Source organism: Pseudoliparis swirei, chromosome 15, assembly GCF_029220125.1.
Source record: "Pseudoliparis swirei isolate HS2019 ecotype Mariana Trench chromosome 15, NWPU_hadal_v1, whole genome shotgun sequence".
Classification (NCBI taxonomy): domain Eukaryota; kingdom Metazoa; phylum Chordata; class Actinopteri; order Perciformes; family Liparidae; genus Pseudoliparis; species Pseudoliparis swirei.
In genome coordinates this window covers 21,797,361-21,822,120 of record NC_079402.1, presented here as the reverse complement: position 1 = coordinate 21,822,120, position 24,760 = coordinate 21,797,361, and the positions used below count along the sequence as shown (strand labels likewise).

The 24,760-nt window shown below is 47.2% G+C and overlaps 4 protein-coding genes across 5 annotated transcripts in view; 2 read left to right on the top strand and 2 right to left on the bottom strand.

Annotated features, from left to right (window-relative positions):
- The window catches only part of apc (APC regulator of WNT signaling pathway), a 31,075-nt gene extending 17,034 nt beyond the window's left edge, over positions 1 to 14,041 (bottom strand). Inside the window, exons 1-6 of one of the 2 annotated variants that reach the window (XM_056432947.1) lie at positions 13,586 to 14,041; positions 12,096 to 12,155; positions 6,031 to 6,186; positions 566 to 653; positions 291 to 483; positions 95 to 203 (exon numbers count right to left, since the gene is read on the bottom strand). In XM_056432947.1, coding sequence (XP_056288922.1) covers positions 95 to 203; positions 291 to 483; positions 566 to 653; positions 6,031 to 6,165 — 525 coding nt within the window. In that variant the 5' untranslated portion in view covers positions 6,166 to 6,186; positions 12,096 to 12,155; positions 13,586 to 14,041. The remainder of the gene's footprint in view (positions 1 to 94; positions 204 to 290; positions 484 to 565; positions 654 to 6,030; positions 6,187 to 12,095; positions 12,156 to 13,585) is intronic. The other variant, XM_056432946.1, reaches the window with a different exon arrangement.
- A 433-nt stretch (positions 14,042 to 14,474) lies between these two features.
- On the top strand, positions 14,475 to 19,289 carry fktn (fukutin). Its single transcript, XM_056431856.1, has 10 exons — positions 14,475 to 14,712; positions 14,997 to 15,053; positions 15,664 to 15,864; positions 16,024 to 16,170; positions 16,762 to 16,892; positions 17,085 to 17,217; positions 17,336 to 17,465; positions 17,564 to 17,697; positions 17,840 to 17,964; positions 18,093 to 19,289. The coding sequence occupies exons 1-10, from the start codon at positions 14,611 to 14,613 to the stop codon at positions 18,304 to 18,306; spliced, it is 1,374 nt and encodes a 457-aa protein (XP_056287831.1). The 5' UTR covers positions 14,475 to 14,610; the 3' UTR covers positions 18,307 to 19,289.
- Positions 19,290 to 20,202: 913 nt separating this feature from the next.
- On the bottom strand, positions 20,203 to 21,060 carry ufc1 (ubiquitin-fold modifier conjugating enzyme 1). Its single transcript, XM_056431857.1, has one exon. It carries the CDS (start codon positions 20,842 to 20,844, stop codon positions 20,332 to 20,334), a length of 513 nt encoding a protein of 170 aa, XP_056287832.1. The 5' UTR covers positions 20,845 to 21,060; the 3' UTR covers positions 20,203 to 20,331.
- Positions 20,772 to 24,760, top strand: part of ythdc1 (YTH N6-methyladenosine RNA binding protein C1) — a 28,846-nt gene continuing 24,857 nt past the window's right edge. Inside the window, 7 exon segments of the mRNA XM_056431858.1 lie at positions 20,772 to 20,861; positions 21,349 to 21,631; positions 22,251 to 22,352; positions 22,710 to 23,023; positions 23,112 to 23,478; positions 23,563 to 23,625; positions 23,747 to 23,841. Of these exon segments, the coding sequence (XP_056287833.1) occupies positions 21,604 to 21,631; positions 22,251 to 22,352; positions 22,710 to 23,023; positions 23,112 to 23,478; positions 23,563 to 23,625; positions 23,747 to 23,841 (969 nt within the window). The 5' untranslated portion in view covers positions 20,772 to 20,861; positions 21,349 to 21,603.

Genomic DNA, 24,760 nt, shown 5'->3' with positions numbered 1-24,760 from the left:
GCAGACGCTCTCGTCACACAACCGCCGGGGCTCATGGGTAATGTAGTGTTTTAGAAACGCCAGTAGAAATACGACGGTGAGAAAGAGTATTTACGTTCTCGGTGAGCGGCAGACTGTCGATCCTCTTGGTGAGGTTCTGCAGCTGAGCGTAGTACCAGTCCTTCTCCTTCTCCTCCTTCTCCAGCTCAGCCAATAGGAGAGACCTGAGGGAGCAGCAGCCAATCAGAGGGAGATGTCACTAGTTACAGTATTAAAGGACTGCCAGTACTCGGCAGTACTCTGGGCAGTACCTCTCCTTCTCCAGCTCCTCCAGGCAGCGGTCGTGGCCGTCTCTGCCCGCAGGCGGCAGCCCTCTCCTGGGGAAGGGAGCTCCGGCTGCTCCTCCAGGAGCTCCAGAGCCCGAAGAGGCTGAGCTGGAGGAGGACGAGGGGGGAAGAGGAGCCTTGGACCTGGGCTTGAACCCTGCAGACTCCAGGCTCATCTCTGGAGGAGAGACACGGGCGTCAGGCTATAGCGCGTGTGTGTGCGTGCGTGTGTGTGTGCGTGTGTGCGTGCGCGTTTTCACCTTTCAGTCTTTCGATGAGCTCCATCTGAGAGCCAGACGCCTCTCCAGACTCTTCTTCTATGGTGCCCTGCAGCTGCTTCAGCACTTCCTGTTTTACATGAATTAAGAAAATAAAAGCGGTTCTGCGTTAGTGCTGCTGAGAGAGGCTGTGGAACCAGATCCTGAAGACACACACATGATATTAGAACGTTATTTATCAGTTACGAGATTAATCTCTCTCTCTCGCCGGCTGTCGCTCGCCCAGTTTAAATCCTGTTGGACTCACCACGATGAGACGGCAGCGCTCGAACAGCGACATGATGGAAACTAACACTACTCACTGCCCATGTGTGTTTCTGCTCATGGACAGGAAACAGGAAGTGAGTGTGAGTTTGGAGAGGAAGGACAATAAAGAACAATAAAACTACAAGTGAAAAGACAACAAACAGACGTGAGAATGAGACTGAAGCAGAAAACTGTCAACAGACGAATGTAAACGAAGAACTAGAGAATCAAACCAAAAGAACTTCAATAAATCGAGACGATAAAAGACGGAAAAGGAACAAAATTAATGATAAAAATCAAACTGATCCATAGAAAATGAAGAACCCAAGAAAATAGTTAGAAGAAAAGATCAAACCAAATTTAAAAAATCTTAAAAAGATATTGCAGGAAATACAAATCTGAAATAAATTAATATAATAAACAAAAAGAAAGAGGGAAACCATAAAGAGGAACAATCAAAGAAATGTAAAACCACAGAAGAAGAAAAAGAACGACAGTAAGTAACGGACAATAGAAAAGGCGAAAGAAAGACAACAGAAGTAGAAGAGTCGGGAAAGATGAGCAGAGACGACAGACAGCTCACTCGGACTGGTTTCCGGAGTCCTCTGTGGGAAATCAGAGATCCTCAAACAGACAAACATCTCACTCTGAACAACAACAGGGAGCTGAAGCTCAGAACGTGATTGGTGTAAAATAACACCAGTATATTCTGGGCCAAAGAGAGAGAGAGAGAGACAGACAGACAGAGACAGAGAGACAGAGAGAGAGACACTGAGTGTATATGAGAGATAGACTGAGTTTATATGAGAGAGAGAGAGAGAGAGAGAGAGACTGAGTTTATACGAGAGACAGAGAAAGAGAGACACTGAGTATATATGACAGAGAGAGAGCGAGAGAGACTGAGTTTATATGAGAGAACGAGAGACAGAAAGATAGTGTATATGAGAGAGAGAGAGATACAGTTTATATGAGAGAGAGAGAGAGATACAGTTTATATGAGAGAGAGAGAGAGAGATACAGTTTATATGAGAGAGAGAGAGAGAGAGAAAGAAGGAGAGAGAGAGAGACATACAGTTTATATGACTTTATGAGTTTTCCTTCCCCACCAACGCACCTGAAAACTAATATCACGAGTATTGATCTCTACACTGGCATCAGAGCCCGATGTAAACAGGAAGTAGAGTAGCATGTAAACAGGAAGTAGATTAGCTGCACACACGTCTCTCCGTCATTTCCTTGTCGTCTTCTCTCACTCCATTGATCCGGAGTACTTCATGTAGTACTATGTGTAGTATTGAGTACTTCATGTAGTACTATGTGTAGTATCACGAGTACTTCATGTAGTACTATGTGTAGTATCACGAGTACTTCATGTAGTACTATGTGTGGTATCATGAGTACTTCATGTAGTACTATGTGTGGTACTATGTGTGGTACTATGTGTGGTATCACGAGTACTTCATGTAGTACTATGTGTGGTATCATGAGTACTTCATGTAGTACTATGTGTGGTACTATGTGTGGTACTATGTGTAGTACTATGTTTGGTACTATGTGTGGCAGGCACGTGCTCAGACATTTTGGGGGGCAGGTGCTCAAACCAAAGAAAAGGGCACCCAATGGCAAAACAATATTCTGACAGAGTTGAAGCATAAGCAGCAATACACTGATGATGCAATACATCCTCGACCTGCATTTCCTCTGGCAGCATCAGACCGCTAGCTTACATTTTCTTTATGAATAAAGATGAATTATTATATAGCAACAACAGTACAAGCGTTCTGATTGGCTAATGGGTCGTCATGCCAGCCACGTATTGCCCTCCTCGCTGGTTTGATACGGATCCGTATTGCCCTCTTACGTCATTTTCAAAATGAGCGATATTGATAGACATCAACAGCCAAGAGCAGTGGTCCTCAAACTAAGGCCCGCGGGCCGGATACGGCCGCCTCCACATTTAGCCCGGACCTCTGAACAAGAGAGGCCGTATGATTTGTTTTCAGTCTGGCCACGCAAATCCTAGACTAGCCCATTAAATCGAACGGAATAAGAATTCTCTCTCTCTCTCTTCTCTCTCTCCCTCTCTCTCTCTCCTCTCTCTATTCTCTCTCTTTTCTTTCTTCTCTCTCTCTCTCTTTTCTCTCCCTCTCTCTATTCTCTAAACATAACTAACGTCATCAAACAGCTGGACGAGGCTTTGAAATCACGGATTTCGTGAGTTTTTGTTTATTTATTTTTTTAGGAAACGTCGGACCAGTTGTGACGTCATGTTTTCAGCAGCGCTAATGTTGTGGTTGATTTATCACAAAACAACGTCAGGGGACAAACACCGTCATGACCTGTGTGTCTGGTGCTGCCGGTCAGAGGAGAAGGAGGTGCACCCGTTTGGTGGCGCGAGGAGACCTGCGCGGAGGAGGAAGTGGAGGAGGAGGGGCGCGGCGGGTGGAGGGATAGGAGGGGGGGGGGGGCTCGTGAGCGCCGCGGGTCGGGGCGAAATTCTCACAAGAACTCAAATAAATGCCCCGTCGGATATTAAAACACATTTGGGGGGACTTGATGACAGAAAGAGTAACTTTTATTCTTAAATACGGATGAATAAAAAAAATTGTCTCCAGCAAAAAGGGCCCTTTACTCATCCAGGGCAAAGGGGAGGAGCTTCAGCACCACGAGGGCTCTATCTGTGCACGTGCCTGATGTGTGGTACTATGTGCAGGGTTTTTCCTGGGTCAAAATGGGTCTTCGGTGCTTCCCAAAAAAAAAAATGTGTCTATTCGTGCAGGTCGGGCTGTTGAGTGAGTGATCAGCAGCTATCCGCTCGGTCCATTCGCGCACCTCACAGACAAGAAGACACGCTTATCAACTCCAGTGTTTCCCCTACTATTATAACAGGGTGAAATCTGACCACCCGCCACTCTGTACTTCCGTGACACTTATATGACAGAGTGACCATGTGTAGTACTATGTGTGGTAAATGGTGCACCGTGGTACGTGTGTGGTACGTGTGTGGTACGTGTGTGGTACGTGTGTGGTACGTGTGTGGTACGTGTGTGGTACGTGTGTGGTACGTGTGTGGTACGTGTGTACTGTGTGTACCTGTGTGCACTGTGTGTGGTACTATGTGGTACTATGTGTAGTACTCTGTGTGTACCATGTGGGCCATGTGTGGCACTGTGTGGTACTATGTGTGGTACTATGTGTGGCACCTGTGTGGTACTATGTGTGTACCATGTGTGGTACTATGTGGCACTGTGTACTATGTGGTACTATGTGTGCACATGTGTGGTACTATGTGGTACCATGTGTGGCACTATGTGTGTGGTACTATGTGTGGCACTATGTGTGGTACTATGTGGTACTATGTGTGGCACTATGTGTGGTACTATGTGTGGTACTATGTGTGGCACTATGTGTGGTACTATGTGTGGCACTCTGTGATGTGTGGTACTATGTGTGCACTATGTGGTACTATGTGTGGCACTATGTGTGGTACTATGTGTGGCACCATGTGTGGTACCATGTGTGGTACTATGTGTGCACTATGTGTGGCACCATGTGTGCACCTGTGTGCACCATGTGGCACCATGTGTGTATCATGTGTGTGTGTACCATGTGTGGTACCATGTGGCACCATGTGTGGCACCATGTGTGGTACCATGTGTGGCACCATGTGGTACCATGTGTGCACCATGTGTGGCACCATGTGGCACTATGTGTGGTACCATGTGTGTGTGTGTGTACCATGTGTGTACCATGTGTGTGTGTGTACCATGTGTGTTTACCATGTGTGTGTGTACCATGTGTGTGTGTACCATGTGTGTGTACCATGTGGCACTATGTGTGGCACCATGTGTGTACTATGTGTGGCACCATGTGTGGCACCATGTGTGGTACTATGTGTGCACCATGTGTGGCATGGTACTGTGGCACTATGTGGTACCATGTGTGGTACTATGTGTGGTACCATGTGTGTGCACATGTGTGGTACCATGTGTGGCACCATGTGTGGTACCATGTGGTATGTGGCACCATGTGTGGTACTGTGGTACCATGTGTGGCACTGTGTGGTACCATGTGTGGCACCTGTGTATGTGTGGTACTATGTGTGGTACTATGTGTGGCCATGTGTGCACCATGTGTGTGGTACCATGTGTGTACCATGTGTGGTACCATGTGTGCACCTGTGTGGTACCATGTGTGGTACTATGTGTGGCACTATGTGTGGCACTATGTGTGGTACTATGTGTAGCACTCTGTGTGGTACTATGTGTGGTACTATGTGTGGCACTATGTGTGGTACTATGTGTGGCACTATGTGTGGCACTATGTGTGGCACTATGTGTGGTACTATGTGTGGTACTATGTGTGGCACTATGTGTGGTACTATGTGTGGTACTATGTGTGGCCATGTGTGGTACCATGTGTGGCACCATGTGTGCACTATGTGTGGTACTATGTGTGTACCATGTGTAGTACTCATGTGGTACTATGTGTAGCACTATGTGTGGTACTATGTGTGGTACTATGTGTGGTACTATGTGTGGCACTATGTGTGGTACTATGTGTGGTACTATGTGTGGCACTATGTGTGGTACTATGTGTGGTACTATGTGTGGTACTATGTGTGGTACTATGTGTAGCACTCTGTGTGGTACTATGTGTGGTACTTCATGTGGTACTATGTGTGGTACTATGTGTAGTACTATGTGTAGTACTCTGTGTGTGGTACTATGTGTAGTACTATGTGTGGTACTATGTGTGGTACTATGTGTGGTACTATGTGTGGCACTATGTGTGGTACTATGTGTGGTACTTTATGTGTAGCACTCTGTGTGGTACTATGTGTGGCACTATGTGTGGTACTATGTGTAGTACTATGTGTGGTACTATGTGTGGTACTATGTGTGGTACTATGTGTGGTACTATGTGTGGTACTATGTGTGGTACCATGTGTAGCACTCTGTGTGGTACTATGTGTGGCACTATGTGTGGTACTATGTGTAGCACTCTGTGTGTGGTACTATGTGTGGTACTATGTGTGGTACTATGTGTAGTACTATGTGTGGTACTATGTGTGGTACTATGTGTGGTACTATGTGTAGCACTCTGTGTGTGGTACTATGTGTGGTACTATGTGTGGTACTATGTGTAGCACTCTGTGTGGTACTATGTGTGGTACTTCATGTGGTACTATGTGTACTGACCTTCATGCTGGAGGCCTCACTCTCCAGCTGGGTCAGGTGGGTGGAGTTGTCCTGCAGCTCCTGTCTCAGGTTGGAGTTCTCCATCTTTAACACCTCCACCTGTCTCAGCAGCTGGCCGTAAGACGCAGCCGCCATGTTGGAAGACCCCCGACGGACCTGCAAGAACCACCAGGAACCATCACACCGGGTACTAGGACCTGTAGGACTGGAGTACTGAGGTACTGTAGCGACCAATAGGGACGGAGGAGAGAGAGCCAATAGGGACGGAGGAGAGCGACCAATAGGGACGGAGGAGAGAGAGCCAATAGGGACGGAGGAGAGCGACCAATAGGGACGGAGGAGAGAGAGCCAATAGGGACGGAGGAGAGAGCCAATAGGGACGGAGGAGAGCGACCAATAGGGACGGAGGAGAGCGACCAATAGGGACGGAGGAGAGCGACCAATAGGGACGGAGGAGAGCGACCAATAGGGACGGAGGAGAGCCCTCAGTCAGGATGTCTGTGTAGAGTTTCCTCTCTGCATGTATTAACTTCTTTTTTCATCACGACAGAGAAACCTCTGTCACACACAAGAGAGAGTGTGTGTGTGTGTGTGTGTGTGTGAGCATGTGAGCGTGTGTGTGTGTGTGTGAGCATGTGAGTGTGTGTGTGTGTGTGTGAGCGTGTGTGTGTGTGTGAGCATGTGAGTGTGTGTGTGTGTGTGTGAGCATGTGTGTGTGTGTGTGTGTGCGTGTGTGAGCATGTGTGTGTGTGTGTGTGAGCATGTGTGTGTGTGTGTGTGAGCATGTGAGCATGTGTGTGTGTGTGTGAGTGTGTGTGAGCATGTGAGTGTGTGTGTGTGTGTGTGAGCATGTGTGTGTGTGTGTGAGCATGTGAGTGTGTGTGTGAGCATGTGAGCGTGTGTGTGTGAGCATGTGTGTGTGTGTGTGAGCATGTGAGTGTGTGTGTGAGCATGTGAGTGTGTGTGTGTGAGAGTGTGTGTGTGTGTGTGTGTGAGCATTTGAGTGTGTGTGTGAGTGTGTGAGCATGTAAGCGTGTGTGTGTGTGTGTGAGCGTGTGTGTGTGTGAGAGTGTGTTTGTGTGTGTGTGTGAGCATGTGAGTGTGTGTGTGTGTGTGAGCATGTGAGTGTGTGTGAGCATGTGAGCGTGTGTGAGCATGTGAGCGTGTGTGTGTGTGAGCATGTGAGCGTGTGTAAGCATGTGAGTGTGTGTGTGAGAGCGTGTGTGTGTGTGTGTGAGCATGTGAGTGTGTGTGTGAGTGTGTGTGTGAGCATGTGAGCGTGTGTGAGCATGTGTGTGTGTGTGTGTGTGTGTGTGTGTGTGTGTGTGTGTGCCTAAGAGGGGCAGTTGTGTGGGTCTATGTGGGGGTCCTGGTGAGGTCGGAGTTCACAATCCTGATGGCCTGAGGAAAGAAACTCCGTCTCAGTCTCTCTGTTCTTGCAGCGTGACTACGGAGGCGCCTGCCTGACCGCAGCAGCTGAAACAGTCTGTTGTTGGGGTGGTGAGGATCCTTCATGATCCTGCCGGCTCTGGTTCTGCACCTCCTGGTGTACAAGTCCTGCAGGGTGGAGAGTGTAGTTCCAATAGTGCGTTCAGCCGAACGCACTACTCTCTGCAGAGCCTTCCTGTCCCGAGCGGAGCAGTTGCCAAACCAGGCTGTGATGCTTCCTGTCAGGACGCCTCTACAGCTCCAGAGTAGAAGGACTGAAGGATCCTCTGGGAAACTTTAAATTTCCTCAGCTGCCTGAGGTGGTAGAGGCGCTGCCTTGCCTTTCTCACCAGAGTGTCTGTGTTTGTTGACCATGTCAGATCCTCGGTGATGTGGACTCCCAGGTATTTATACCGCTCACCCTCTCCACAGTAGTCCCGTTAATCCCCAGTGGTGAGTACGTCCTCTGTTGTTGTACCCTCCTAAAGTCCACAATCAGCTCCTTAGTTTTGGTGACATTCATGATGAGGCTGTTGTCCTGGCACCAGAGTGACAGATCAGCAACTTCCTCCAGGTAGGCCTTCTCGCCGTTGTCGGAGATCAGGCCCACCACCACTGTGTCATCCGCAAACTTGATGATGGTGTTGAGCTGAACCTGGCCACACAGTCATGTGTGTACAGGGAGTACAGTAGGGGCTGAGGACGCAACCCTGGGGGGATCCTGTGTTCAGGGTGAGGGATTTGGAGGTGTGTCTGCCCACCCTGACCACCTGTGGCCTGGCGGTCAGGAAGTCCAGGATCCAAGCACACAGGGGGGTGTTCAGTCCCAGCTCAATCAGCTTGCCGGCCAGTCTGGAGGGGACTATGGTGTTGAAAGCTGAACTATAATCAATGAACAGCAGTCTCACATAGCCCCCCCTCTGGCTGTCCAGATGAGAGAGTGTGGTGTGCATGTGAGTGTGTGAGTGTGTGTGTGTGAGCGTGTGTGTGAGCATGTGAGCGTGTGTGTGTGTGTGAGCATGTGAGTGTGTGTGTGTGCGTGTGTGTGAGCATGTGAGTGTGTGTGTGAGCATGTGAGCGTGTGTGAGCGTGTGTGAGTGTGTGTGTGAGTGTGTGTGTGTGAGTGTGTGTGAGTGTATGTGTGTGTGTGTGAGCGTGTGTGTGTGAGCATGTGAGTGTGTGTGTGTGAGCGTGTGTGTGAGCATGTGAGTGTGTGTGTGAGTGTGTGTGTGTGTGAGCGTGTGAGTGTGTGTGAGTGTGTGTGTGTGTGTGAGCGTGTGTGTGTGAGCATGTGAGTGTGTGTGAGCATGTGAGTGTGTGTGTGTGTGAGCATGTGTGTGTGTGTGTGTGTGTGAGTGTGTGTGTGTGTGAGCGCGTGTGTGTGTGAGCATGTGATCGTGTGTGTGTGAGCATGCTTGTGTGTGTGAGCATGTGAGCGTGTGTGTGTGTGAGCATGTGAGTGTGTGTGAGAGTGTGTGTGTGTGTGAGCATGTGAGAGCATGTGAGTGTGTGTGTGAGAGCGTGTGTGTGTGTGTGAGCATGTGAGTGTGTGTGTGTGTGTGTGTGTGTGAGCGTGTGAGTGTGTGTGTGAGCATGTGTGTGTGTGTGTGTGTGTGTGAGTGTGTGTGTGAGCGTGTGTGTGTGTGTGTGTGAGCATGTGAGTGTGTGTGTGTGAGCATGTGAGCGTGTGTGTGAGCATGTTAGTGTGTGAGCATGTGAGTGAGCGTGTGTGTGAGCATGTGAGTGTGTGAGCATGTGAGTGTGTGTGTGTGCATGTGTGTGTGTGTGTGAGCATGTGTGTGTGTGAGCATGTGAGCGTGTGTGTGTGTGAGCATGTGAGCGTGTGTGTGTGTGTGTGTGAGCATGTGAGTGTGTGTGAGACAGTGGCGGTTCGTCCATAGGGGGCGCTAGTGCGCCGCCCCTCTTAAAATTTGGAGATGAAAAAAAAATCCTGTCAAAAAACATTATATGCCAAATCATTTAAATAGTAAATATACCGTGTTGACACGCTAAATGTGTGTGGGAGACCGTCAGCCTGTCAACAACCACTTAAGTTAATGTGAAAAAATATAATATATCGCCATTATCACGGAGAGAAGCCCTCCCTTTTCGGGCGCTGGTCTAACGTGTGTACGCATCGATACAACATTTCAGTCGTTTTGGCAATGACCGCTTCACATTGGCGGATGAAACCGGAATCTTGACGCATAAATGCGCGCACGATTGGATTATTCGGCAGATCAGAGACCCGTATGTTCCCTCAGCCCATTGAGCAGTGTTGCCAGGTCCGTGGTTTCCTGGTGAATCGGCCACTTTTGAAGTGTTCTTGGTTGAATTTGTTGTCCTTGGTTCGGTAGACCTATTTTGCATGCAAATTACATGAATATCTTTAAATAAAAATCCATATTTTAAATGAAATAATTTATTCATACCCAAATCCTACCAAACTGACTCCAGATCAGCACGTACACATTTTATTTATGATAATATACTGTATCTAATTACACAAGGCCATTTTAGGACCTAGGTGAAATAACTTGAGGAAAACTGCTTTTAATGCTGGCAAACTAAACATATGTTGTTACTTTGTAGATATTACAATACATTTGGCAATGATAGCAATGCTGTTGGACTTTAAAAGCAGTGTATATGGTTTGGCACGGGCATATTTTGAGTTCTGATATTGGGCTGGTTTTGGGCTGGTTTTATCTCACAGACGTGGCATCTCCGCCAGGGAGCTCCACCTCCACCTCCACGCAGGTACGGGAAAAACATAGCTAGCAGAAGCTTGTTGTTAGCATGGCGCCGGTGACTGAAAACTCTGTGGTATCTCTACGAAAGACCTTTCAATCGACGGTCAGATATTGACAAGAAGAGGCTGAAAGAGTTGGGACCCGAACATCCGAATTAAAAATTAGCAGCAAATCGCTGACCGCGGGAGGACGTACACCCGGAGATTCTCCTCTAGCCGATATGCTAACCGGAGCTGGTTAGCTGAATGCTCCATGAGTAATTCGTTTTTTGTTCCCCCTGTCTGTTGTTCCAAAGTCCTGGGACTGAAACTCTCTGGACTACAACGGGGTGAGGGATCTACAGAGCTTCAGACAAGTGTAAAGCACGAATCTTGCCGCAGTATCTAGCTAAGAGCATGAAGCTAACTCGCTAACAGCTGTTAGCGAGTTAGCTTCATGCAGAGCAGTAGGAGACCGAACTGGCATCGAAACACAATGAAGAAGTTCTGAAAAACAGACACATTCCCTCAAGAATAATGGAGGCTGGTTACAGACATGATTGACTTTAACCAGAGAGTTATGGAGAAGTTTGACCACTTTAAAGAGAGGAGCTACTTGTCTTTACAGTAGTGGGTCCGCTCTGTCCCCCAATGTAACATGTGATCTCTTTCTGACTATTCTGCTCTGAACCTCTTTCATGTGAGGGTGAAACTCTTTTATTTTGCAAACCTCTGAAACCCAACCCAATGTTCCTTAAAGCTGCTCTGAACCTCTCATGCTAAAGTCACAGTGTGTTGATAGTTGTTGTTGGACAGTGTTGAGCACGCTGTGTTCTTGAAATAAAGCTTTGTTTTTTACAATATTCTACTCAAAACCTCTTTTCTTCTCATTGTTGAGTGATATTTAAACTGCCCCCCCCCAAAAAAAAATTCACCAGCCGCCACTGGTGTGAGAGCGTGTGTGTGTGAGCATGTGAGTGTGTGTGTGAGCATGTGAGTGTGTGTGAGAGTGTGTGTGTGTGTGAGCATGTGAGCGTGTGTGAGCGTGAGTGTGTGTGTGTGAGCGTGAGTGTGTGTGTGTGTGTGTCTCAGCATCATGTGATGTCTCCTCTCCGTTACACTGATGTCACTGTTTGTCTGTCACATGATTCACTGATCACAACATCACACACTGCAGTTTAATGTGCAATTATATATAGTACACAGTACTTATGTACAGTACACAGTACTGCATGTTGTGTACACAGTACTGCATGTTGTGTACACAGTCCTGCATGTTGTGTATAAAGTACTGCATGTCGTGTATAAAGTACTTCATGTTGTGTATAAAGTATTGCAACCAACACACACCCTCACATCTTTCTCCATCGTCAATAATTAATCTATAACTAATCAATAATAGCATTCTGCTGATCAGTGGTCAGACTGATCCTGGACCAGCTGGAACAATAGAAGACATTAAAATAATAGAAGACATTAAAACAATAGAAGACATTAAAACAATAGAAGACATCCTCCTCTCATCATCATCATCATCCTTTTATTTCCTCCCTCTGCCTCCATCCTCCATCACCGGTCGGCCATTTTCTCTCCCTCCTCTCTCCCTCCTCCACCCCACCCTCCTCCATCCCTCCATCCTCCACCCTCTCTCGCCCCTCACAGGAAACACAGAGCACACATCAAATCCACCAAAGAAGAAGAAAAACACACACAGAGAGCAGACAATGAGAAGAAAAGAACAACCTCCCGCTTATCCTCCATCCTCCCTCCCTCCCTCCCTCCCTCCCTCTCTCTATCCATAATCCCTTTTACATGAAAATAAAGCCGAGGAAAGCAAGGCCGAGGAGGCCGGATGAATCAGAGGAAGACTGGATTGTGGATTGAGAAACAGAAAATGGCAGCTCACCCCATCGCTGCAGCCTCCATCACCCTCCCTGTCTCTCTCCTTCTGACAGAGGAGAGTCAGCTGGGCGACCAAGCAGCCAATCAGGAGGCAGCGACAGAGAGAGGGGGGAGGGGGGGGTAAGAGGAGAGGAGGCTGCCTCTCCCTCCTCCCAGAATGCTTTGCAGTTCAGTTGCTGCAGGCAGACTGGCTTGGTCTCTCTCACACATATGTATGCGTGTGTGTGTGTATGTATGTAGATATATATATATACACACACACACACACATATATATATATATATATAGTTTAATATAAATAAAATGTGGAGCCTCCACTTTTTTCATTAGAGAAATTCAACTTGTGTGTATTTGTGTTTTAATGCTTTATGTCATGACTGAGTAGTTCTGCACTGAAGACGTGCTGTAGTGTGTTGAAGCTGCATTCCCTCTCCTGACCACCAGGGCGCGACTCCTCCGGTTGTATAGAAGTCTATGCTTCATGTGTTAAAGCTGCATTCTCTCTCCTGACCACCAGGGGGCTCCTCTGCTGGTATAGAAGTCTATACTTCATGCATTAAAGCTGCATTCTCTCTCCTGACCACCAGGGGGCGACTCCTCTGGTTGTATAGAAGTCTATACTTCATGCATTAAAGCTGCATTCTCTCTCCTGACCACCAGGGGGCGACTCCTCTGGCGGCAGAAAACACTTTCTCTAACCCATACTATCAAGCGATAAATCAACATTGGACTCGTTTTACTCCCAAATATTAATATCTATAAATCACTAGTACTCTACATATTTTTACCAACATCATAAGTACATGTCGCACAAATACTGACATACTTGTACCAGTAGTAGAAGTAGAAGTACCAGCCGATGTAATCTTTGTAGTACTGGTGGTAAAACATTATCACTATAACCAGCTCCAGTGAAATTAAGCAGTACTACAGTGGTAGCAGTAAGGTACAGTAGTAAGCAATAAGCAGTATTACTGTAGTACTTCTGTAGTAGCATGCCATTAGCGCTGTACAGGAGTACGAGAGTAACATGTTAGTACAGGAGCAGTAAGCAGTGGTACTCTAGTCGTACTGCAGTAGTACGTAGTGTACTTTAGAGTACTTCAGCAGTACTTACACTAGTACAGTGGTCCTGTGCAGTAGCAGTACTACTGCAGTACTACAGTAGTAGGCCTACTATAACGTTCGAGTTGCAGTGTTTCGGTCATATATATATATATATATATATTGTGTGTATTTTGTGAGTTGTGTGACAAAAGCAGCAGCTCTGTTAGCAGTTAGCTCAACATTACATGAATGCTTCCACTGAGCCGCTCCTTCATCTCTTTTCCTCATAAAACATCCAGAACCACCGGCCGTCGGTCCGCTCACCCAACCCCCGCCTCTCCTCCCCGTCTCCGGTCAACCCGGTACCGGTCCGTCCTCAGACCTGATAAACCACCGACCCGCAACCACAACAACGGCTAGCATGAAGCTAAGCTAACAGCTCCTCACCTCAGCGGCTCCAAAGTGTCTTTAACCGGCGTCGGTCTCCCGGAACATCACCGGGGATCTCCCGCGGCCGGTAACCGGGCCGTCAGACGCGGCGCAGGCCGCTCATGTCTGTGGCCACGGCGGGGAAAGTGTTTCTCAAAGTCCGGGGGAAGTTTAACTCGGCCTTATTGTTGTGGAGAAACTGCTGCCGCGGCGGTCCGCCATCTTGTGTCTGTGTGTAGAAGTACTGCTCTGAGGAGTACCTGTACACGAAGGTATTCCGTTACAAGAGAGTACTTTAACGAGTACAGCGTTTAGTACTCTTTACAAAGAAGTACTATCAGCTTCATTAAGTATAAGTAGTACAAGTATGCATGTTTTCTCAGCTTTATGTGGTAAAAGTATCCATAGTGCAGCGAGTAGTTCAGAGAAGTACACATGTACTCTTAGCTGTGTATAAGTATATAGTAAAAGTACACATGTACCCTTAATTGTGTATAAGTATGTAGTAAAAGTACACATGTACCCTTAATTGTGTATAAGTATGTCGTTAAAGTACACATGTACCCTTATTTGTGTATAAGTATGTAGTAAAAGTACACATGTAGGCTACTATTAACTGTGTATAGGTATGTAGTAAAAGCAGTTGAAGTGTCAGTAGTACAAGTACACATCTACTCTCAACTGTATATAATTGAAGTGTCCGTAGTAAAAGTACTGATGTACTCTTAGCTGTGTATGAGTGTATGTATTAAAAGTACACATGTACCCTTAACTGTGTATAAGTGTATGTATTAAAAGTACTGATGTACTCTAAACTGTGTACATCATCACTTCCGCCAACGACAACAGAACCGTGTTCCTCAGGCTCTTATTGTGAAGGTCCGAGCCGGAAGCGGTTACGATTTTTTAAAGATGGCGCCGATTCTTGACGCTGAGGACAGCTCAGTTTTTTGCGCCGTTTTATGGTATATCCGCCATTAATCACGACCTGAGAGCTCCGGTTTGGGGGTCATGAGGAGCTGGTCCCCGTGAAGTGTTCCCGGATGCCTCGCGTGAACCGGACGGCCGTTTTAACGCTGCTGATTGTCAGCAGCTCCGTGTTTCTGCTGTTCCAGTTATATTACTACCGGAAGTACGCCAGTCAGGTGAGACATCAATCGATCAACTGTTGGAATAATCACGAGTATCAATGACTATAAACGGATACTATAAATACAGTCGCTTAATCTTATTTGTAATATTTGCTGGACATTTTTGACGGATTAATTTTGTCATGTGATCCTTCGTTGATATTTGTCAACACCATTATTTCTTTATTATAAAATATAAATATCTTAAAAGCTCAAATCTTACATATTATAAATGTACATATTGCCTCAATATATCAAAGCAGGGAAATCAGATTTCCCATCATGCCTTTCTTCTGCAGTCTGGCCCTTTCATCCTTAGCCGGACGGGCCACCTCACCGCCAACGACCTACAATGGGTATGTGTTAGCATCAGTGTTAGCATCAGTGTTAGCGTCAGTGTTAGCATCAGTGTTAGCATCAGTGTTAGCATCAGTGTTAGCGTCAGTGTTAGCATCAGTGTTAGCGTCAGTGTTGGCGTCAGTGTTAGCGTCAGTGTTGGCGTCAGTGTTGGCGTCAGTGTTGGCGTCAGTGTTAGCGTCAGTGTTGGCGTCAGTGTTGGCATCAGTGTTGGCATCAGTGTTAGCATCAGTGTTAGCATCAGTGTTAGCATCAGTGTTAGCATCAGTGTTAGCGTCAGTGTTAGCGTCAGTGTTAGCGTCAGTGTTGGCGTCAGTGTTGGCGTCAGTGTTGGCGTCAGTGTTGGCGTCAGTGTTGGCATCAGTGTTGGCGTCAGTGTTAGCGTCAGTGTTGGCGTCAGTGTTGGCGTCAGTGTTGGCGTCAGTGTTGGCATCAGTGTTGGCATCAGTGTTGGCATCAGTGTTGGCATCAGTGTTAGCATCAGTGTTAGCATCAGGGTTAGCATCAGGGTTAGCATCAGTGTTGGCATCAGTGTTGATTGACGGCATGTAAAATGCTTCCTGTCATGGCAGCTGTTGCCACAGTAACCAGCCGTCTCCGTCTCCTCAGCAAGCGGTGAAGAAGTTCCTCGGGTTGGCGCAGCACTTCGGGCTGCCGCTGTTCCTCGCCGACACCGCCGCCCTGAGGCTGCTCTCCCACGATGCTTTGCGGCAGCGTGATCGGCTGGTGCGCGAGCCGCACTGCAGCTTCCTGTGCACCGGCAGGCCGATCACGTCCTTCGCTCTGCACGCCAACCTGTGGAAGTACGAGGTGAGCGCCGTGCGGTCAGGGGTCAGTGCCTTGCTCAAGGACACATCGACATGGGCTAGGGGAGCCAGGGGCCAATCATCTGTTGAAGGTGGGGCCGGCTAACCACTGCGCCGGTTTCGATGCGTTTTCTCTTCTAACGTAACTTTCTGTGCGTCTCAGCCCGGCTTCCTATTGGCTGCAGAGCAGAAAGGCTTCGAGCTGCTGGAGCTGCGAGGAGAAGACCCGCGATTGGCCAGTCTGGACAACCTATCAGGAGAGGAGATCCCTCTCCACTTCTTGTTCCGCCTCTACGGCCACGTCATACAGGTGGGCGGGGCCACAGCATTCCTAACCAACACTTGATCCAGGTGGTGTTGGAGGCTAATCAATGTCTTGTCCAGGTGGTGTTGGAGGCTAATCAATGTCTTGTTCAGGTGGTGTTGGAGGCTAATCAATGTCTTGTCCAGGTGGTGTTGGAGGCTAATCAATGTCTTGTCCAGGTGGTGTTGGAGGCTAATCAATGTCTTGTCCAGGTGGTGTTGGAGGCTAATCAATGTCTTGTCCAGGTGGTGTTGGAGGCTAATCAATGTCTTGTCCAGGTGGTGTTGGAGGCTAATCAATGTCTTGTCCAGGTGGTGTTGGAGGCTAATCAATGTCTTGTCCAGGTGGTGTTGGAGGCTAATCAATGTCTTGTCCAGGTGGTGTTGGAGGCTAATCAATGTCTTGTCCAGGTGGTGTTGGAGGCTAATCGATGTCTTGTTCAGGTGGTGTTGGAGGCTAATCAATGTCTTGTCCAGGTGGTGTTGGAGGCTAATCAATGTCTTGTCCAGGTGGTGTTGGAGGCTAATCAATGTGGTGTTGGAGGCTAATCAATGTCTTGTCCAGGTGGTGTTGGAGGCTAATCAATGTCTTGTTCAGGTGGTGTTCCTGTATGAGCGCAGTGGGAACTACCTGTGGCACGGAGCGCTTCGCTTCAAATCCAACGCGGACCGAAGCTTCGCTCCCTTCAAGCTGCTGGACTACGGACGCCATGCTGGATCCTACGACAGGTGGGTTAGCCTCTCTGTTAGCATCAGTGTTAGCATCAGTTTTAGGCTAACAATGATGCTAACAGATAGGCTATCTGTTAATGGATAGATGTAAAAGTCTTTTATTTTGAAATGTAAAACACTTCCTGTCCTGGCCGCCGTTGCTCTTCTGGATTGGTTGTAGCGTGTTTGTTAAGTCGGCGCCCCCTGCAGGCCGGAGCTGGTTCTAACGGTCCTGGACAGCCTCGACGTTCGGATCCCGCGCAACGTGACCCGCTTCCTGTCCGAGCAGCGACGGGCTCGGTTCTTGGAGTGCCGTTACCGTGACGCCCGCAACTTCCTGCAGGTCGGGACCAATCCCTGGGTTTTTATTGAGAAAGGGCATTTCATTTGTTTACATTTTAGGGAAACGATTTAAACCATCCGTGTCTGTCTCTCTCTCTCCCCACTGTGTGTGGGTGTAGCTCTACCCCGAGGACTCGTCTCCGGAGGCCGTGGACTTTCGGAGGCAAGTGAAGTCGTTGCTTCATTCGGCCGCGCGGATCCTCGCCGGCCTCGACGTCCCCTTCTGGCTGAGCAGCGGCACCTGCCTGGGTAAGACGGTTACTTCATCGTCTCTTTTCTGAATGAGCCTTTAGAGCTCTAAAGAGTCCAAGCTGTCCCTTTTAGTCAAGTGTGTGCTGCCCCTGCAGGCTGGTTCAGGCAGTGCAGCGTGATCTCGTACAGCCGGGACGTCGACATCGGCATCTTCGTCCAGGACTTCCGCTCTGACATCATCGTGGCGTTTAAGGACGCCGGGCTGTCACTCAAACACAAATTTGGAAAGGTGAAAACGTTCTTTTCAATATTTTACTCCTTTTATCTTATTAATATTCCACTTACTTTGTATTTTACAATTTATTTTTTTTATTTTCACTCATCTGGTTTTGAATACATTCTGAATTCTAAGCTCGTATTTTATTTTGAAGGTGGAGGACAGTCTGGAACTTTCCTTTGTGAGCGACGACGTCAAACTGGACGTTTTCTTTTTCTATGAGGATGGAGACGTCGTCTGGAACGGGGGAACGCAGGCGAGGAGCGGCCGCAAGTTCAAGTGGGTACTTTGAGTTTACACAAACTTTAAAGTGAATAAGGTTTTGATGTTCCTCCACCAGGTACATCTTCCCTCGCTTCTCATTGGTTAAACCTTAGTTCTGAGGTTTATTGGTGTTCCTCCACCAGGTACGTCTTCCCTCGCTTCTCACTGTGCTGGGCGGAGCTTCTGGAGCTGAAGGTGCGCGTCCCCTGCGAGACGCTCGACTACGTGACGGCGAACTACGGCGCCGCGTGGAGCGTCCCGGTGAGGAGTTGGGACTGGAAGTCGTCGCCCAGCAACGTGCAGGAAAATGGGGTGTGGCCTCCGGCTGAGTGGGAGGAGCTTATCCAAGTTTACTGAGAGGAAACGTAACGGAAAATAAACTCAACACTGAAACTATAAATAAAAACGAGGTGGAAAATAACAGAAGACTTTATTATGAACTCAAAGTATGAATCTAAAAATAATAATAAAAAGCTTCAATTCTATTTCTAGATTAAATAATAGCAAATATTTACAGATTTCCTTTGTAAAGGATGAATGAACTTTTATCAATTATTTGTATGTCATGAATTACAACCATTGTGGAATATAATCCAGCTTCAATGTCCATGTAAAACCATAAACTCGGTGATGTATCCACGTCCTTTAAAAAGTAAAAATAAACAACATTTTAATTTAGTTTTCAAAGTCGGCCACTAAAATCATTCATGTAATGTAGAATCATTTAACATAAGTTATCACAGCTCACTTATTATAGATATCAGTTTAAATACAAGTGTTATTTGGACGGATTAAAATGAACGCATGAATAGAAGGCATTAAAAAACAACTGTCATTAAATAAAACAAATTTATCTTGAAACAGTTTATTTCTTAAACCTGCTTTTCACCGAACAAATATATATTAGTGCTGTGAAAAATAACGCGTTAACTCAGTTAATTCAATTAAAGGTTTAACTAGTTTTTTTTTTTTTACGCATTTAACGCATGCGCAGAATGAGCTTCCAATCCGTCTGTTGTTGGTCGTCGGGACGAAAAAAAAGTCACTTGCAAAATGAGCTTCCAATCCACCACTTCAATCTGAACTCTGTCCGCTCTCATGCAGACGGTCTGTTCATCGGTAATGATCCTTCCGCAGGTTCACCTACGGAAACCTTGTTACGACTTTTACTTCCTGTAGATCAGGGTCTCAACACGTCGATCGCGACCTGCCAGTCGATCGCGGCGTAGTGTCGGTAGATCAATGACATTAAAGAGATTGGCCCGCCCCCCTGACATGTTCTCTATAGCACGTCTTTGTTCTTTTATTAAACTAAACGTCTGTTGTTGATCGTATCTCCACAGCAGCATGTCATTTCTGTCTCTTCGCGTTGCGTTAACACTTATCGATCTCCGTCTGTCGCGCCACAGAGCTATGTGCGCGCGCATCGGGACCGAGCAAAAAAAAAGTCACTTGTCAATCTGTCCACCTTTAGATTGTATCATGGTGGAGTTAATGGTTGACAAACAAGAGAAAAATGCTCTGTTTAACCCTCCTGTTACCTTTACATTTACTAACATATTTTACCCTCGGGGTCAATTTGACCCCAGCAATTAAAACCTCCAGAAAATTATTAGAATTAATATTGCTTCCCAAGTTTAAGTGTGAGGTACTTTATGTTTGTTTGTTGACTACCTAAATAGCCCTTTAAATAAATAAAAAAGTTGATATTTCTGATATGTTTGACACAGTGAAAAACAGCCTGGGGTCAAATTGACCCCAAAGAACACCGACATTAAACATTGAATGGGGTCAAATTGACCCGAAAGGTAACAGGAGGGTTAAACATTCTGTTTAGGATGAAGATGTATTAATGTTCCATATGGAAGAAAACTGCTAAATAACTGCTGAGTTGCAGCACCATTGTATAGAAGAATGTATAAATGTATATATCCGTCTTGTCTATGTTCTCACAAAATATACCGAGAATATCGGTAATATGTGATTAATCATGATTAATCCACAAAAACCTGTGATTAATCCGATTAAAAATTTTAATCGTTTCACAGCCCTAATATATATATAATATGTTATACTTTAAGTGTCAGTGTGCATGTAGGTTGTTTTATTTGAACCTGAAGCTAAACATAGTGAAGAGTTCAGTTTAAATTATATTCATAAATCATTTGAACTTTATATATATGACCATTAACCTTCACTTAATTCCAGTCGGATTTGTTTTTGTTCCAACATGACGTCACTCCAACAAACAGGGACATTAATTATGTTTATTTCCCTCCGGTCACGTCTCAAGTTCTGGTGACGTCACCGCCAGACTGCTCATGTTTTCATCGTTTTTTTTACTCCGAAATCGAGCTCCGCTTCCGTGTTCGTCCGGTGACGTCACTCTGTCGCTTCGCCCTGCCGCTCCTTGTGGACCACGTGGCCCTTGCTGATCAGGTCCGGGACCTCCACCGCGAGCCAGGGCCCGAGCCCCAGCGCCATCAGGTGCGCGAGCCCGAAGCGCGGCGCGTTGCGGGCCCAGAGCGGCGCGAAGTGGTCCGTGAGGCAGATGCGGCCGCCGCGGTACATCTTGGCGGTCTTCCCGTCCAGCTCCGGGATCGCCACCTCGGGCGCGGTGTCCGGGTACGTCACCGGGATGTCGAACTCCAGCCGGAACTCGTAGCGCAGCAGTTCGTGGATGAACCAGCACGTGCCGGTCCAGCGCGTGCCGTCCGCGTTGGACTCGAGGCGGAACCAGTCGTTGTCTGCCGCCTTGTTCTGCTCCACGAAGTGGATCAGCGCCTGGTACTCCTCCTTCAGCCGCTGGGGCCACAGCGCGCGGTCCCGCGGCCCCGCGTGTGTCTTCTGCAGCGGGATCTGCGACACGGCCCTGCGCGTGACCTCGTCCGCCATTTTGGGTCCAAAAAGAAGTAAGAAGGTTTTAATATTTTGAAAATTGTTTAAATTCAAACCGCCTTCAGTTCGGGTTAAAGTTTGGTCTTCAGGACTGGGCTCGGGAGTGACGGACTTCCGGTTGGACGGACCACTTCCTGTTTGGGATTTCCAAAACAAAACACCTCACACCGTTAGATTTCGGTGTGAGATCGGTTTAAACAAATAAAAAAAATGAATAATAATCCGTCTGTTTTCATTTTTCTTTTCGACTCCTTTCCATAACTGCCTTATATAGAATGACACAGAATGTGGTAATTAAGATAACAATAAGCCTTTATTAGTCCTTCAGCTGAATTTAGAGCAAGATACATTGGTATTATTAACAATAACTGAAATATTATGTATACAAACAGCATAACTATTTCACAATTATTGCTGATTACACAAAAAAAGGTATATTAATATTTTACAATTAAAAATAGCAGCCAATATTAAATAGTTAAGAAACTCCCAAATCGACAGGTGGCGCCAGATCACCCGAACGCTGCTCGATTCCCAGAAGAAGAACAACCTCCCGGCCGGCAGGGGGCGCGAGTCCACCAGAAGAAGACGAAGCAACAACAGAATCCGTCCGCCATTTTCTCTCTCGGCTCCTCTCGTCTGTGTTTTCTGAGTATTTCCCTTTTTGAATCAAACAAATAAGAAGTTTTAAAGGTTTTTTTCTCACTCAAGCTTTGCCCGCAAATCGCGAGGCGGCGGGACGTCATAACCGCTGTGATGGCGGCTGAGCGGCGCGAGGACAAAGGTGAGGCGCACGAGCAATGCGGCTTCTTTGTTAGCGGGAAGTAGCCGCTAGCTCGTCTTTGTCCCTTTTTCTTCTGCGTATCAATAATCTGCTGGTTTATCGATAACGTGATTAATGAACGTGTTGGTGACCAGGTGACACGTGACGGGTTCACGGCTCACGTGTTTCATTCCTCACCAAACGACCCATTCTGTGATTTCTCTCACAAAGTTGACTTCTAACCAAACGCCGGTTTCTTCCGGATGTGATTGATTCGCAATCAATAATTAATAATTGCAAGAAGAGGAGATGGATAAATGTATATTATTAGATCACAAAGTTGGTCTGAATAAAATGATTTAGTTTTACTTAGTAAACTGAAGATGTAATGTTTCGATATGCTATTGTCTAATTCTTAACTCAGATAAACCGTAATTATTTCCCCAATTGACGGATTTATTCTTTAGTATTCAGTTTACTTTGGAAGAGAAAAGTCTGATCATTGACTCAAGAATAATATTTGGTTTAATTTATATTTATTTAGTCAAAGATGTCACAAAGCACTTTTATTCAAACACAAAGATCAAAGTAGTTAAATATAAAGAAGGTGATCGATAAGTAAAGGTGGTCCTGGTTTCAGACGGAGAGTTGAACGTTCTGGAAGATATTCTGACTGAGGCTCCGGACCAGGACGACGAGCTGTACAACCCGGAGACGGAGCGGGCCGTCAGCGACAAGAAAGGTACTGGAGCTACTGGTGGTACTGGTACTACTGGTGGTACTGGAGCTACTAGTACTACTTGTACTAATGGTGGTACTGGTTCTACTGGAGCTACTGGTGGTACTAGTACTACTGGTGGTACTAGTACTACTGGTACTACTGGAGCTACTGGTGGTCCTGGAGCTACTGGTGGTACTAGTACTACTGGTGGTACTGGTACTACTGGAGCTACTGGTGGTCCTGGAGCTACTGGTGGTACTAGTACTACTGGTGGTACTGGTTCTACTGGTCGAACTGGTACTACTGGTGGTACTGGTGTTAGCTGTTGACAATACCTGATAAATGTAGAGTTTCTAAACCCTCTGCTCTGTCTGACAGGGACAAAGAGGAAGAGTGAGCGCTCGGACAGCCAGGATGTGAAGAGGCTCCGCCCCTCTACGGGCCACGCCCCCTCCAGGTCTTCATCCACCAATAAGAGAGCCCCGGGGCCACCTCTCTCCTCCTCGTCTTCCTCTAAGAAGGCGGCGTCCAGCCCCCGTGCGCGCCACGCCGCTGCAGCTGCGGCCGGCTACCGCACCGAGTACTACGAGGAGCGGAAGGGCCGGCGTGGAGCGAGAGAGGCCCCCAGGAGCCGCGGAGGAGAGGAGGCCCGACGAAGGGAGTCCCAGAGGGTCCTGCCGGGTCTGAGCCAGGTACTGGTTCTACTGTGGTACCTACGGTACATCATACTTCACCTTTCAGCTTGACAGCCAATCAAAGTTACTTCCTGTTTGTCATCAGAAGTTGCGGAGGACGAGCCCCGCCCCCATCGACGGGACCAACCAATCGGAGGCAGAGGCGGCAGCAGAGTTTGTCTCGGAGCCGGGCTCTGGAAGCTCCTCCCCCAACGCCTCTCACGTGGAAGAGGAGGAAGAAGAGGAGGATCAAGAGGAGGAGGAGGATGAAGAGGAAGAAGAAGAGGAGGGCATGGAGGAGGAGGAAGGAGAGAAGGAAGATGACGAGGAGGAGGAAGAGTACGAGCGGCGAGGCGGCGAGGGAAACGACTACGACACTCGCAGCGAGGCCGGCGACTCGCGCTCCGCCTCCTCCGTCAGCTTCACCGACGACGGAGAGTCGGTGCACTCAGGCTCCGCCTCCGAGGCCTCAGGTAGCCCCGCCTCCTCCGCAGAGCCGACATCAGTTCTTACGCATACGTCGCCACTGTGATTTAAATGTGCTTTTATTTTGAAAGGTTCAGAGAAGAAACAGGAGAAGCTGTCGTCGTCGGTCCGAGCAGTCCGCAAAGGAATGGAGAGTAAGACCGAATATTCCCGATCAATCATGAATATATATATATATATATATATGAAAGATCCCTTTGGACTGCCAGATTACTGAGATCACCACATGTGAAGTAATCAGATTACGTGTTCCAGATCCGACCAACAGGCTGCGGTACATCCTGCGAGACGCTCGCTTCTTCCTCATCAAGAGCAACAACCACGAGAACGTCTCGCTGGCCAAAGCCAAGGTGCGTTCAAGTCCACGGGATTTAAAAACGTTGTTCTGCTTCGTGTGTCATTGACGTGTTCTGGTTTTCATTGACGTGTTCTGGTCTTCATTGATGTGTTCTGGTCTACATTGACGTGTTCTGGTCTACATTGACGTGTTCTGGTCTTCATTGACGTGTTCTGGTCTTCATTGACGTGTTCTGGTCTACATTGACGTGTTCTGGTCTACATTGACGTGTTCTGGTCTTCATTGACGTGTTCTGGTCTTCATTGACATGTTCTGGTCTTAATTGATGTGTTCTGGTCTACATTGACGTGTTCTGGTCTACATTGACGTGTTCTGGTCTACATTGACGTGTTCTGGTCTACATTGACGTGTTCTGGTCTTCATTGACGTGTTCTGGTCTACATTGACGTGTTCTGGTCTACATTGACGTGTTCTGGTCTACATTGGCGTTTTCTGGTCTACATTGACGTGTTCTGGTCTTAATTGACGTGTTCTGGTCTACATTGACGTGTTCTGGTCTACATTGACGTGTTCTGGTCTACATTGACGTGTTCTGGTCTACATTGACGTGTTCTGGTCTACATTGACGTGTTCTGGTCTACATTGACGTGTTCTGGTCTACATTGACGTGTTCTGGTCTTCATTGACGTGTTCTGGTCTTCATTGACGTGTTCTGGTCTTAATTGACGTGTTCTGTTCTACATTGACGTGTTCTGGTCTTCATTGACGTGTTCTGGTCTTCATTGACGTGTTCTGGTCTACATTGACGTGTTCTGGTCTTCATTGACGTGTTCTGGTCTTCATTGACGTGTTCTGGTCTTCATTGACGTGTTCTGGTCTTCATTGACGTGTTCTGGTCTACATTGACGTGTTCTGGTCTTAATTGACGTGTTCTGTTCTACATTGACGTGTTCTGGTCTTCATTGACGTGT

What these genes read in the sequence shown, in the direction of transcription:
- fktn (XM_056431856.1), top strand. Translation starts at nt 14,611, where the DNA reads ATGCCTCGCGTGAACCGGACGGCCGTTTTAACGCTGCTGATTGTCAGC. An exon ending in ACCGGAAGTACGCCAGTCAG is followed by an intron (nt 14,713 to 14,996) that starts GTGAGACATCAA and finishes TTTCTTCTGCAG; the next exon opens with TCTGGCCCTTTCATCCTTAG. An exon ending in ACGCCCGCAACTTCCTGCAG is followed by an intron (nt 17,218 to 17,335) that starts GTCGGGACCAAT and finishes GTGTGGGTGTAG; the next exon opens with CTCTACCCCGAGGACTCGTC.
- ufc1 (XM_056431857.1), bottom strand. Translation starts at nt 20,844, where the DNA reads ATGGCGGACGAGGTCACGCGCAGGGCCGTGTCGCAGATCCCGCTGCAG.